The sequence below is a fragment of the Heterodontus francisci genome, chromosome 25 (assembly GCF_036365525.1).
Source record: "Heterodontus francisci isolate sHetFra1 chromosome 25, sHetFra1.hap1, whole genome shotgun sequence".
Classification (NCBI taxonomy): Eukaryota; Metazoa; Chordata; class Chondrichthyes; order Heterodontiformes; family Heterodontidae; genus Heterodontus; species Heterodontus francisci.
Genome location: NC_090395.1, coordinates 58,784,852 through 58,797,475, shown reverse-complemented (window position 1 = coordinate 58,797,475; position 12,624 = coordinate 58,784,852). Strand labels below are relative to the sequence as shown.

Sequence of the window (12,624 nt, the reverse complement as noted above, 5' to 3'; positions counted from 1 at the left end):
TCAACACCACCTGATAAGAACTGTTCTGAAAGATCCCAGTGACCTGCCTACGTGCACTTGGAGGCAAGACTGTATGCCAGATTTGAAACACAACATATCTCATCTGCTGTTTCTTCAAGAATGAGAAAGTATTCAGCCCAACTGCTTTTTTTGTCTGTAACAGAGCTCTAAACAAAAATCCCTTTTATTTTTCTGGTTAACTGTATATGTATGTGTGTGAGTGAGTGTAAGGGGCTAAGGTAAAAAGGGAACTGCAATATTTCAATCTGTGTGTTGATGATTTACTTCATTACTGGTTAAGACTTGTTTTATAATAAACTGATAATTTTGTTGTTTATTAAAGAAACCTGGTTAGTGTCTTTTATTCTGGGAAAAATAAAGTATATGATTGACCGTATCGGTAAGTGGGAAAATTTAAATATATATTGTGACCTGTGGAGAAGTGGGACTAGAATAAACAGTGCACTCCTCCCACCTCAGTCGTAACACATGCTAGATGAAATGTTCAGCTGCTCAAGTCCTCCATTATTCCATTGTTGACCATTCATTTCTGTATAAACATGGGTGCACCACCACTAATTAAGTTTCTTCTATTGGATTACAAGTCTTCTGCAGTGAATGTTAGCATGAAAATGTATTCATTGTGATATATAGAGTTTTACAGCACAGAAGCAGGTCAATCTGCCCAGCAGGTCTATGCTGGTGGTTATGCTCCACATTAGCCTCCTCCTATAACATTGTATATGGGGCATCTAGACAAAATATAGTATTTAGATGTATTCAGAATTTCAGCAAGGCTAACAAATATCTTACCTTGTTTGTCTTTGAGAGTTACCATTTATTTTTATACACTTTGCTTATTACAAATATACCCTAAAATCTGTTTTAATTTCTTATTATGATTGATTACTTTGTACTTTTTTTTTGCTCCCAATTGTCAATAATATTTTTGAATTTTCTTTGATATATTTTCCCATAGTTCTTAAATTATTTAAAATAGTAATTGATCTCCCTTGGCATTGTACACGGGACATCAAGCCAAAGTGTAGTCTTCAGGTGAATTGATGTGTCGCTGGGGATAATTGGACCAGGGTGCACAGACGTAGTTCAGTCCCCATTGAATATCACACATTTTGTTCTGACTTCTATATAATACTTTTATGCTATTTATATTTCATTAGCAAAACTTGCTGCAATTAGGAAGCAGGAAAGTAGAGCTTCTTGAAGTAGAGGAGTTTACAGTACAGATGGAGAAGCTGGGAGATGCTAAACTGAGGTGACACCACCGGTGGGAGGTTGCAATTACAACATGACATGCTAATAAAAGCAGTTTTAATATAAGCTTACCAAATTCACGGCTGTGAAAAATGAATCACGGACTGTGAAATCTCGGGTCCTCTATGAAATCGTCCATTTTGCGAACTTCACGTGTTTTATTTTTTTAATTTATTTTATTTTATTTAGAGATACAGCAATGAAATAGGCCCTTCGGCCCACCGAGTCTGTGCTAACCATCAACCACCCATTTATACTAATCCTACACTAATCCCATATTCCTACCACATCCCCACCTGCCCCTATATTCCCCTACCACCTACCTATACTAGGGGCAATTTATAATGGCCAATTTACCTATCAACCTGCAAGTCTTTTGGTGGGAGGAAACCGGAGCATCCGGCGAAAACCTACGCAGACACAGGGAGAACTTGCAAACTCCACACAGGCAGTACCCAGAATTGAACCCGGGTCGCTGGAGCTGTGAGGCTGCGGTGCTAACCACTGCGTTATTGTGCCGCCCCTACGCCACTGTGCCACATTGACACAAGGCTCACGTTGTTGATTGCTGGGCATATTGTGAACATCGCACATTTCAGTGATTGACACAAGGCTCACTTTGCTGATTGCTAGGCATGTTGTGAACATAGGGCACTTTAGTGATTGACAGAAGGCGGAACTCTCTTATTGGTCGATGAGGGAGGGCTTCTGGTGCAATTTTGAGAGAAGTTTCAAGTATTAGTAGACAAGTGAGAACGCCAGAATGAGAAAATCAAAAACTGCAGCACGTTAAGTGAAAGAATCTGGAAGCCAGATTCTGCATGCCAATGATGGAATACTGTTTTGTTGGATCACACACAATGGGCAGCAGTTCAGTGTCCACTTAGAGTCCGAATGCCAACAGAGCAGAAAGAGAGCATCCGACACCACACTACTGGAAAATGAACATGCAAAAAATAAGCAATGATTTAATCCCCTTTTAAGTAGTCGACAGAGAGCTCAGACAATCGTCAGGTTCTTACAAAGGAACTTGTGGATGCTTTTGCAATGCCAAAATACCATTGGAAAAACCTGATCATCCAAAGCTGCGGATATTCATTCAACATAATGTGAAAAATGGTGGTTGCTTGCCAAGTGCAAATAAACTACAACGGGACTATCTCCAAAGGTATTTGTTACACATTATGAGGAGATGAAGTCTCAGATTAGCCCATGTGAGTCTTTTGCAATTATTTGTTATGAGTCCACTGATGAGCAAGACAACTGTGTCCTGCACGTTTTGTTTGATTTTATGTCTGGTATGGCCGAAGATGTATAGTCAGGAAAGCTAACAACAGTGCTTGCAAACTCCATCTACTTAGAAGCTGTTAATTACACCACAGTTTTCCAAGTGATAATCAAAACCGTTTCAAAATATGGTGTAGATTTCAACAAAGTGTCTGCTTTCATTAGTGACAATGCAACTTACATGACAAAGTCTTTGAATTCTGTGCTCCAAGATCTAATGCCTAATGCTGTCCATATTACATGTAATGCACATATACTTTCTCTTCTCAGTCAACTATGGAAAAGTGTGTTCGGTAAAGTGGACAAACTGGTCAGCTACATTAAAAAGATCTTCAAACACTGCCCTAGCCACAAGCTTCGATACAGGCAACACATTGCAAATGCAGCTGAAATGGCTGAAATTGGGGAATGAAACATCACCCTTCCTCCAGAGTCAATAATTACATGTTGGAATTCTTGGTTTCAGGCAGTACAGTATCAGGCAGCTCACCTGAAATACCCTACTCAGACCTCATCTCAGAAGAGCTCACACTGACACCAAAAACACTGGTTTTAACAGACATTGTAATCCTTCAAAATGATGCTCAGCTTAATGAGGAGGTTCAGTTTGTTGCCAAGAATGTTACACAATTGATGGAATTAATCACTTGATTTGAATCTTGAAATGTAACAATCCACAAATCTTACAGTAAAGTAATGGATGTACTGTTCAGGCTGAATTAAACGAACAACACTCTGATGACACTGAATTAAATTAAATTCATGGCAAAGAAGCTCAAACATTATTACTGCTACAGGGAAGAGCCAAGTGGTGAAGAAAAAGCAGCTCAGAGGTTTCAGCCTTCTGCTGCATTCCTGAAAGCTGTGTGTATCTTTGACCCTGCACAAATGCACCTGATGTTGGTGAATTTAAACTCGTTTGATGTGATTCCTGGCTTTGACAAGAAAAGTAGCCTGGAGATTCTTGCTTATAAAAGCATTGCAAAAGAAGCAGATTGTACTTTGCCTGTGCTGCAGTTTTGGAACTCTGTGGAATGCAGAATCCCCCACCTTGCAAGGCGAGCACAGTGCTATCTGACAATCCCAACAAACTCTGTGGACACGGCAAGAGCTGTGTCTAAACACGGACAGGTATTCATAGTGCAGAGATAGGGACTGAAGAAAGAGACAGTTGTAGGCTATTCCATGCTCGCATTCAACCACTGACTTAAGTGAGTAAAGAATGTGACCTGTTTATTGTCAGCTTTTTACAATAAATGCCATTTAAAACCAGAAACCTCCCTTGTCTTTCTACTATTTTAAATAGATAATTTTCATGGTTTGTTGTCACACCGTGAAATTTATAATTTAAATATGTGAAATCATGAAATTCACTATTCTTAAAATACTGTGACTGTGAGATTTATTAAATTAGACCGTGAATTTGGTAGGGCCTAAACATATGCATAGGAATTTGTAATGGAAAAATAGACTTCAAAGAGTGACAAAAATTTGGTAACAGAAATTAAGGTTTTGTAGACAGGAAGTGCACGTAGATGTAGAATATATTATGTAGATATATCTGGTTTTCTCAGTACTTCCTCAACCTCTATAATTAACTATTTTGGTCTTGGTTGATATCTTCCTATTTTTATGTGGTATGCATTTAATTTATAGCCTTTCCAGTTTTTCATTAAAAAATTCAATTTTTGTTTATTATTACCACCTCCCAGTTTTATTTCCCAATTTGTTTTAGCCAGTTTTACCCATTTTGCCTGAAACCCAACCCTTTTGAAATGTTGACCAGGGTTTTACTGACAGCAACCAAGTCCCAACATCGAGATTAAAAGAGGGTTACGCGGCTGCCCGGGGGGACTGGGGGGTGGGGGGGTTGGGTGCGCGCTGAGTTGCGAACATGATATACTCAAGGCTGGTCAATTAATGGCCAACAAGCATGGGAGCCGTCCAGTTAGGCTGCATGGTGGGGTAAGTCCTGGCTCAGGCAGTGCTAATGCTATCTTTAAAAGTCAGCCAGCAGTATTCGTTAAGGCAGCAGCCCCGGAGAGAACAGCGAGGGATCCCTGGCAACTGTACAAATTGCTGAAGTGGCTGAAGGCAGATCAAGGGTCACTACACGATTTTTTGCTGCCTCCCTGGAAGTGCTCCTCCAGGCTGCATGGGCACAGAGGGAAGTCCAGTTCCCTCGGGACAGGAGGAGGAGACTGGCTTATCAAACCAAGCAGACCTGGATGGAGATAGCTGAGGAGGTGAGCAGCCATGGTGTGGTTCCAGGCATGTGGCTGCAGTGTCGCAAGAGGATCAATGACCAGATGTGTTCTGGAAAGGTGAGTGCAGTGCATAACATTAAGCATACAGCCTTATATGTGACTAAGGATGAATGCAAAATTGGTAGAAAGGGATTGCCCACCCAGTCACTGGCAATGCCCAGGCATCAGCATTGGCTGTTAGAGGCATGTAAACCTCTTTGTAGAGGTTCCCAGTCAGTCAGAGTTGACTCCTACACTGCCACTGCTGAGTCGCCCCATGCAGGAGGCATCCCAGGGGAGCTGTGGTGGACGGTTAGGCACCCATCAGCATAGGTGGAGTGTGTGTTTTTGATGGGTGACTAATAATGGAAATTTATGTGCTTGAAGTAGAAGCGAACTCACACTGCAAGGGAAAGATCCAAAATGGGCAGTGGCGTCCCATATTTTGCCATTCTAACGTCCGTGGAAGAAGACATGCTGGAGCTAGGAGGCCTGGAAGCAGGGCGAGCAATTGCTGGGTGAGATGGGTGTGGAGCCCCGAGAGAGTGAGTGACTTAACGGATAGGCACAAGGGACTCGCTGGCGGGAATGAAGCATACTGCTCATGTGTGCACCACTGGTCATATGGAGCTCCAGGTTATGAGTAGTAAGAAGGATTTGTTGGAATGCGTATTGCCTTCTAATCACTCTTTTCTCTCTTGCAGGTCATGGACAAGAGCAGCCAGCTGCTGAGCCTGCAGGTCAGCCGTCCACCTCTGAAAAGGAGGAGACCTCAGTGGGTGCACGGTCATATCATTCCCCCACAGCCTCCCACCAGTGCAGATATTCGTATGTTGGTGGATAGTCACTTGTGAGTAGCAACAAGGTCACAATCTGGTAAGCACAGCATAGACGCTCCTGAGCAACTGGCGTAAGAAGTAACGGCCGAGGTCACTCTCAGAGGATGGTGGGAGGGTACGTTGATGCTGAGCTTCAGGCTAATGAGTCATCAAAAAAGCGACACATTCTGGACCTGCAGTGTGAGTGAACATCTGGCGGAGCTTCCAGAGGCTATTCACACCCGTGCGTAAATGATGGATGAGTTCATCCAGGCCATGAGTGCAGCCATGACTCTGGCATGTGCACAAATAGCATCCTCCATTAAGACAGAGTGGCGACCCTCATGGAGAGCCACATCCAGCATACCCACCCAGTAGCTGCTGGAGATATGTGCGGACCTGCATGCCATCGCCACCTCCATGAGCTCTATGGAGCAATGCCTGGGCAAAAGGGATCGAGATGTCTGGAGACATTGCCAGGTCCTCGGACTCCTCAGGTAAGCAGGGACGGCCAAGTGTGCCCTGAGAGGAGTGATCATCTGCACCATCTGGGGGCTCTTCTCGGGGTGCTCCTGGTGTGGACGGTGGGTCTTTGTCCCCTCTGACGGTGACAGCAGTGCCTCACAAAGCTGTGGAGACAGAGGCAGCTTCTGCATCTGTGCAGGAGGCCTTCAGTATTCTGGGGTCCTCCAGGCCTCAGGCAATTCAAGGACGACCGCCATGATCATTGAAAGCCACAGAGCAGAAAGGTCAGCAGCTTGTCTCCACCTCAGCTGACAGAGCAGGGGGAGCACCAAGTAGGGACAGCATTTGGGTTTCACAGAGTTATATTTTATTATTTGATGTCACCTTGCTCTGTGTGTCTCTTTAATGAATTCAGAAATGGTGCATCACAAAAAGAATCGTTTATTTTATACACTACTGAGACATTTTAATAGTTCGCTGACTCCTGCAAAAGATGTGATGGGAAGGACCACATCTGATGAGGTCAATGCAATTCCCATGCTGTTGCCTCATGTGATTACGTGTCCAGGAAAATGGTAAGGGCATTCAAGGAAACAACAGGTCTGCGGAAGATAAAAGATTTATTGGATTAACTGGTGCATATGTAAGGCTCATGTGAAACATACCTGTATTAGCGGGTTGCGAGCCTCCCTTGCATGTATCTCATGGTGCCTTGCCTGCTGTCCCTTGGGGTTTTCATCCTGTTGCGCCTGGTCACCATCCCCCTCCATATCCTCATCCTCGGAGGAGGCATTGCGCTCCAGGACGTCCTCATTGTTCAAAGCTTCTCCCCTCTGTAGCGCTAGGTTGTGCAGAGCACAGCACACCACCACAATACACAAGACCCTTGCTGGGGCATATTGAAGAGCTCCACCAGATCTTTCCATGCATCTGAACCTCATCTTCAGAAGACCTGTGGCCTGCTCGATGGTTGCTCGAGCTGTCCCATGGCAGCTGTTGCATCTCTCCACTGCATCTGTGCTTGGATTCCGCACAGGCATAAGTAGTCGTCTCTTCAGTGGGTAGCCCTTGTCACCCAGTATCCATCCTTGAAGACACGCAGGGGTCCTGAAAATGTCTGGCACTTGGGACTGCCTTAGTATTTCAGCATCGTGGCAGCTTCCCGGGAATCTTGCTCAGACCTGAAGGATCCATTTGCGGTGGTCGAAGACCAATTGTACATTGAGCGAGTGGAAGCCTTTCCTGTTGGTGAAGGCTATTGCCTTGCCTGTGGCAGTCTTGATGGTCACATGCGTGCAGTTGATGACACCCAGCAACTGGGGGAATCCGGCAAAGGATTCGCGAATGCTACAGCCCTCTCAGCTTGACTGTCCGGATCTGTGCGAAAGCACACGTATTAGCTCGTCCTCGAACACGGCATTGGTGCCTATCTTGATGCAGTTATGAGCCGCAAACTGAGGGATCCCACAGATATCTCCAGAAGATCCCTGGAATGATCCTGAGGTGCAGGAATTCAGTGCCATGGTGACCTTCAATGCCATGGGAATTGGGTGGCCACCACTTCCCATAGTGCTCAGCTCCTCCTCCAACAACACAACTCGGTGATGGCCTCCCTGGAGAGGCGCAGCCTTCGGCGACACTGCTAGCGTGACATTTGCAGGAAGCGGAGCCTCTGACAGTAGACCCTTTCTGGTGGGTGGCATCATCTGCATGCAAGAGGCTGGTTGCGTGCCACTCTGTACCCTTCTTGTCTCTCCCCCCTTGCAGCCTCATGATCCTGGTGTCCCTCTGGGTGTTGCAGCCCCACTTCCAGTGGCTGCAGCTCTTTCCCTCTCTGATGTTCCTCCTCACTGGAGGTCTCAAAGCCCATAGCAAATAGCTGCACTCAATCTCTGGGCCTCCAACCTCCTTGTTCTGTACATACAAGTGCCAAGTCAGAGATGACATTCAACCAGAATGCCTCCCCGTGCTAGCTAAGTTTGTGTTTGCTTCAGATTGCTACTGCTGTTGTGCACCCAGTATAATCTCCCTGACTCAAGCCACACTAGCTCTTGCAATGGCTGGTGACCGCAGCCAACAATGACCTTGCACTGAGCTTCTGCCTCGTTGTAGCTGGTGAGGCTCTGAAGCTCTGTTGTTCCTGTGCGCCTCTCGTAAAATGTTAAAAACCTGCCTGGTAAAATCGCAGTTAATTGACTGTTTAACAGGCTTAATTACCTTGGTGCCACATTCATGCATGACCTCCTTCCAACAGCCTGCTATCTCTGGTAATATGCGCTCACGACATAAACACATTGGGGTTCCCTCCTGACGCCTTTTGCCACCATTTTTCCACTCCTCCCGTCTCCCAGCCCGTCTCCAAAGCGGTGAGAAAATCCTGGCCATTGGCCCTCATTTTGAAATATTTTGTTCCAACCAATGCTGCTGAGTCAAATTTAATGGTATTACGGTTATTGGCACTCAACTGTTCCTCAACCTCGAAATGTTCCACCACCTCAGACTAATCAGTAAGTACAAGTTCAAGTATGTCTGTTTTTCTGGGGCACTTTTGATATCTTCCAGGGACAATATTCCTTTGCTTTGTGGCTCATGGGCACTTATTTTCTTGGGCAGGCAAAGAAAAGGATAAGAAAGCAGAGATCTGTTATACTGGGTGTCTGCTCTATTGCACCTCTCGTGCATTTCTGGGGCTATCTCCTAGTGTGGGCACAGCCCCTGCCCTGAAACAGTTCGGAACATTTTAAAGTAGTGCAAATGATGCGAGATTGATGTCAAAGCATCTTGGCTCACATGTGAAGACTGGCTACTTGGGGAACTTGTTTGGAACTATCATATCAGAGCAGCTTCAGTGGAGGGAAGGGGGAAGTTAGAATGCAATTTGTTTGGGGAAAAACTCAGTTGTGTCGATAATTGCTGTCGATTACCTCATGGGTGTTTGGTATAACTGTTCGAACAGTTTCAATCTTTGACAATACAGTATTGGGGTAATATTGCATGACTTCTCTCTCAGTGTGAAGCCTCATTAGCAGTCAGCACAGAACCAGTTACTGCAATGGGAAAGTAGATCACGGGCTCACTGATGATTCTCCCCTGGGTAAAGTTTAAGGTTAACAGACTGATGTTAATCCACGCTGTGAGTATTCCTAAAGTGATATAGTTAAGCAATTATATATTATGGCAGCACTGTTGATCTTGTATGGGTCATATATTTCATGCAATATTTAAAGCTGTATTATTGAGGCATATTAAATGAGGGCTCCAATCAGGATAATTACACCAATTAAAGTTCTTTCAACTGATTTCATAAAGCCCCTTAAGTGCCCAAATAATTTTAATCTATCTTAGTTTGAAAATTGGCTTATTCCCCCAAGTAATCGAGCACCTTTTGTGCTCAGTTAGCCTTAGTGGAACCTTTGCCGTTATAAAATGACAAATATCATTCATTATATTCAGCCTGCTGGGCTTAATCTTGAAACACTCCTGCTCATTACATAGAAACATAGAAAACAGGAGCAGGAGTAGGCCATTCAGCCCTTCGGGCCTGCTCCGCCATTCAAAAAAGATCATGGCTGGCAGGGGTCTAACATAAAAAATGCCAAGGTTATTCCTGACAGTTAGCCTGCCATAATAGCTTTAATGGAAAACTAAGATAGCAGAATAAAGATTCATTCTATCATCTTCCAAGGTTTGTGTGTCTGTTGCATACAGAACTTGCAAGCATGATAGATCAGAGTTTCTAGTCAGGGTAAGTGGATTGGGTAAAGGAATTGGGCACGGAGGCCAGAACACCGGTCTTTCATCTCTGAGTCATAGGTTTGAATTCACTTCAGAATGAAGGAATGATAATTTGCTGTTCTTGAAAACTGAGATGAACTTTGAAAGTCCAGTTCTGAGTTGGCACGAACACAAAAGAACTACCAACCACATGAAATAAATTGATCATCTCACTCTGAGAGGCCTCAAAGATGGCTGGTTTGGAAAACTGAAGTGCAGCAATGTTGGCATAGAGTGATTGTGCTTAAGGCACATTGCCAAGGTAGTGTAAAGGGAGCCCTTTTGGCATCTAACCCTTGCTGTATATGACCAGGACAGCAAGTGGGTGCAAAAGTGTTCAATTTCCACCACATCAGCATCTTTCAGCCTGAAGATCATAAATGTAATTTAAAAATACAATAATTATTGCTGTGATCCTGATTGAATAACAAAATGCTGTGATTTTAAAAAAAACTTTTATGAGCTCATGTATCAAAAATCCTCATAAGTTTGAATATATTTGTCATCAGTATTAGACAGCAGTAGCACAGCCAAGACAATGAACTAAAAGGCAAACCGCAAGGACACATAGCACCAGATAATGCATTGGTTGGTGATGAGCAGCAAAGGGACATTGAGGAAAATAATGCGGTCTTGCTTAGTCTAATGAGTAATTATTTGCTACTGTGCTTTTTCTAAAATAATGCAGAAAATCAGCTTTTGCTCTCAGAATCAATTTCTGTTTGAACAGTTGCACTGAATTTGCATAATACTATCCATCTTTAACTTTTAGAAGACAACAGTTATTGTATTTTCTGTTGCCACATCTATTAAAACAGATAGTCTCACCTGATTGATTGCAGTTAAATTCTGCTGTGGTAGCTTCAAACCCACTTCCGGGGGTGTAACAACGAGTGCAGCAGTAGTTGCAGCTGTTGCTGTCTTTTCTACTCTGCAGCGCCTTACTTTGGAAGACTTTTGTTTAATATCTTCTGCATCTATTGTTAAATTCCTTCGTTTCAGGAACTGCACTTGTCTTGAGTTCTGTTCCACGTTCCGCTCCCTTGGCAAACTGCGGCAGGTTGTGATGTTATTTCGCCCAATGAGATTTAGACGGTTTTCATGTCTCCGCTCGAGTTTCTCATCATAGCTTTCAGCAAAGAGTCTCCTCTTCTTGGATGAGTCAAACCCTCCTGGGCTGAGGCCTCGCTTTGGACTGCTCCCTGTCATTCTGAAGCACGTTATATCACTACTCATTTCTTGTGATACTTGCAGAACACTTGTAGGAACAAAACGTGTAACCTACTTGTACCTCAGCGTTTGATAGTGGTGCCAAAAACACTACACAGCTTTCTCAAGATCTCCTGAAGTCCTTACAGTTTAGTATAGTCCTGATGCTTGCAAAATGAAATAAAGATGGTAAAATTATCCGAGAATATTTCAGGTTATTTGGACTCATAAATTAGCTCCAAAAGCAGGTATATCCACAACCAAAGTAATAAATATTCTGATTAGGAACTGTTTTATAACAGACAAATGTAGATGAAAAATAAGAGTTCCTTCAGGCCAATATGATCACTTTGGAACTATTTCTTTCTCCACTTGCACATTTTACTGTGTTCTTGATGAGTGAAGCACAATTCATTTATCCACTATTTTGATTCCAGTCTTTCTTGGTCTTTCCTGGCAGACTGACAGCTTGTTGCTGTCTGGATACACTTGCCACAACTGGGGAGATACATGCAGCAAATTAAAGGTCAACTAGGCCCCACTGTGCAAATTCTACACGTTGTTTGTTACCCATATATAAAACAGATCTGAACTTACTAAGCCAGAGACTGAGAGACACATAGGCAATGCGAACAGTCAGGAGAAGGTATTAGTCCTCGAGTGCTGCTTACAGCCTTGGGATCTGCAGGTGGATTAGTTTCTCTTCTTGATACACTTAAGCTCCAATTCCAGCAAAATTCTTCAGCAATATCAAACTTCACTTCATACCGGCTGGAAAGTTACTCTGAACGTGACACTTATGGCTAGTTTGAGCCATGGATCAAATCGGGTGCCTGCAAACCAGTCATTTACTTCCACTGTGTTCACGCTTCTTTGCAATTTAAAACAGGAAATAATTTTTTTTTTAAATAAACCACTACGCTTCTAACCTTCTTCCTGTCCCTGTCTCTCACACTCAACTCAGAACGTGTGGTTTCCTTACTGTGATGTCAGTTAGTTCGGTCCGTTAACTGCTCTACAAAAGGTTGCTTTGTTTACCTGTACACCTGGCAAGCACTTTTGCACCATGCGGAGTATTTGTTGTATTGTAAGAAGAGCCTGTGTCTGCCTGTGCACACTACATAAGGTCCAACATTGCTCCTGTAATGTTCAGTTTCTCCTTCTTTCGTGTTCTCTCTTTAACTCTGCGACAGCCTGCCTGCTGACTGGCTGTATCTCAACTGCACATTGACTAAGATAACCCAGTCACACAGGATATGGTGTGTTTTAGGCTCTGAGCTGACAGATGTTTATCAGATTTTGGGAGGGGAGAAAGAGATGTGAGGGAGAAAATATTTAAAAACACCCACAAATTAAAAAAAATAATTTGCCACTCATGTTCCTTTTCTGACAGCAGCACTGGTCCTGGTCGCTGATTACACACGACATCGTGGAACATCAAACTGTAAATTGTTTCTGCTGCACGTTGGTATATTTTGTTTTTAATTGCAGCCTGTAGAGGCTGATCTGGTTTCACATCTTAAAATGTGCGACTTCTTGTGAAATAAGTT

At 43.6% G+C, this 12,624-nt stretch overlaps 1 protein-coding gene across 5 annotated transcripts in view; it reads right to left on the bottom strand.

Annotated features, from left to right (window-relative positions):
- Positions 1-12,307, bottom strand: part of traf3ip3 (TRAF3 interacting protein 3) — a 45,063-nt gene extending 32,756 nt beyond the window's left edge. For 3 of the 5 annotated variants that reach the window (XR_010977484.1, XR_010977483.1, XM_068057265.1), the window contains exon 1: positions 10,694-12,306. Coding sequence is in view for 3 of the 5 variants with exons in the window: in XM_068057265.1 (XP_067913366.1) it covers positions 10,694-11,101 (408 nt within the window). In the remaining 2 variants the exon portion in view is untranslated. Of the gene's footprint in view, positions 1-10,693 lie in introns of all 5 variants that reach the window. The other 2 variants (XM_068057263.1, XM_068057264.1) reach the window with 1 other exon arrangement.
- Between the last annotated feature and the right edge of the window lie 317 nt (positions 12,308-12,624).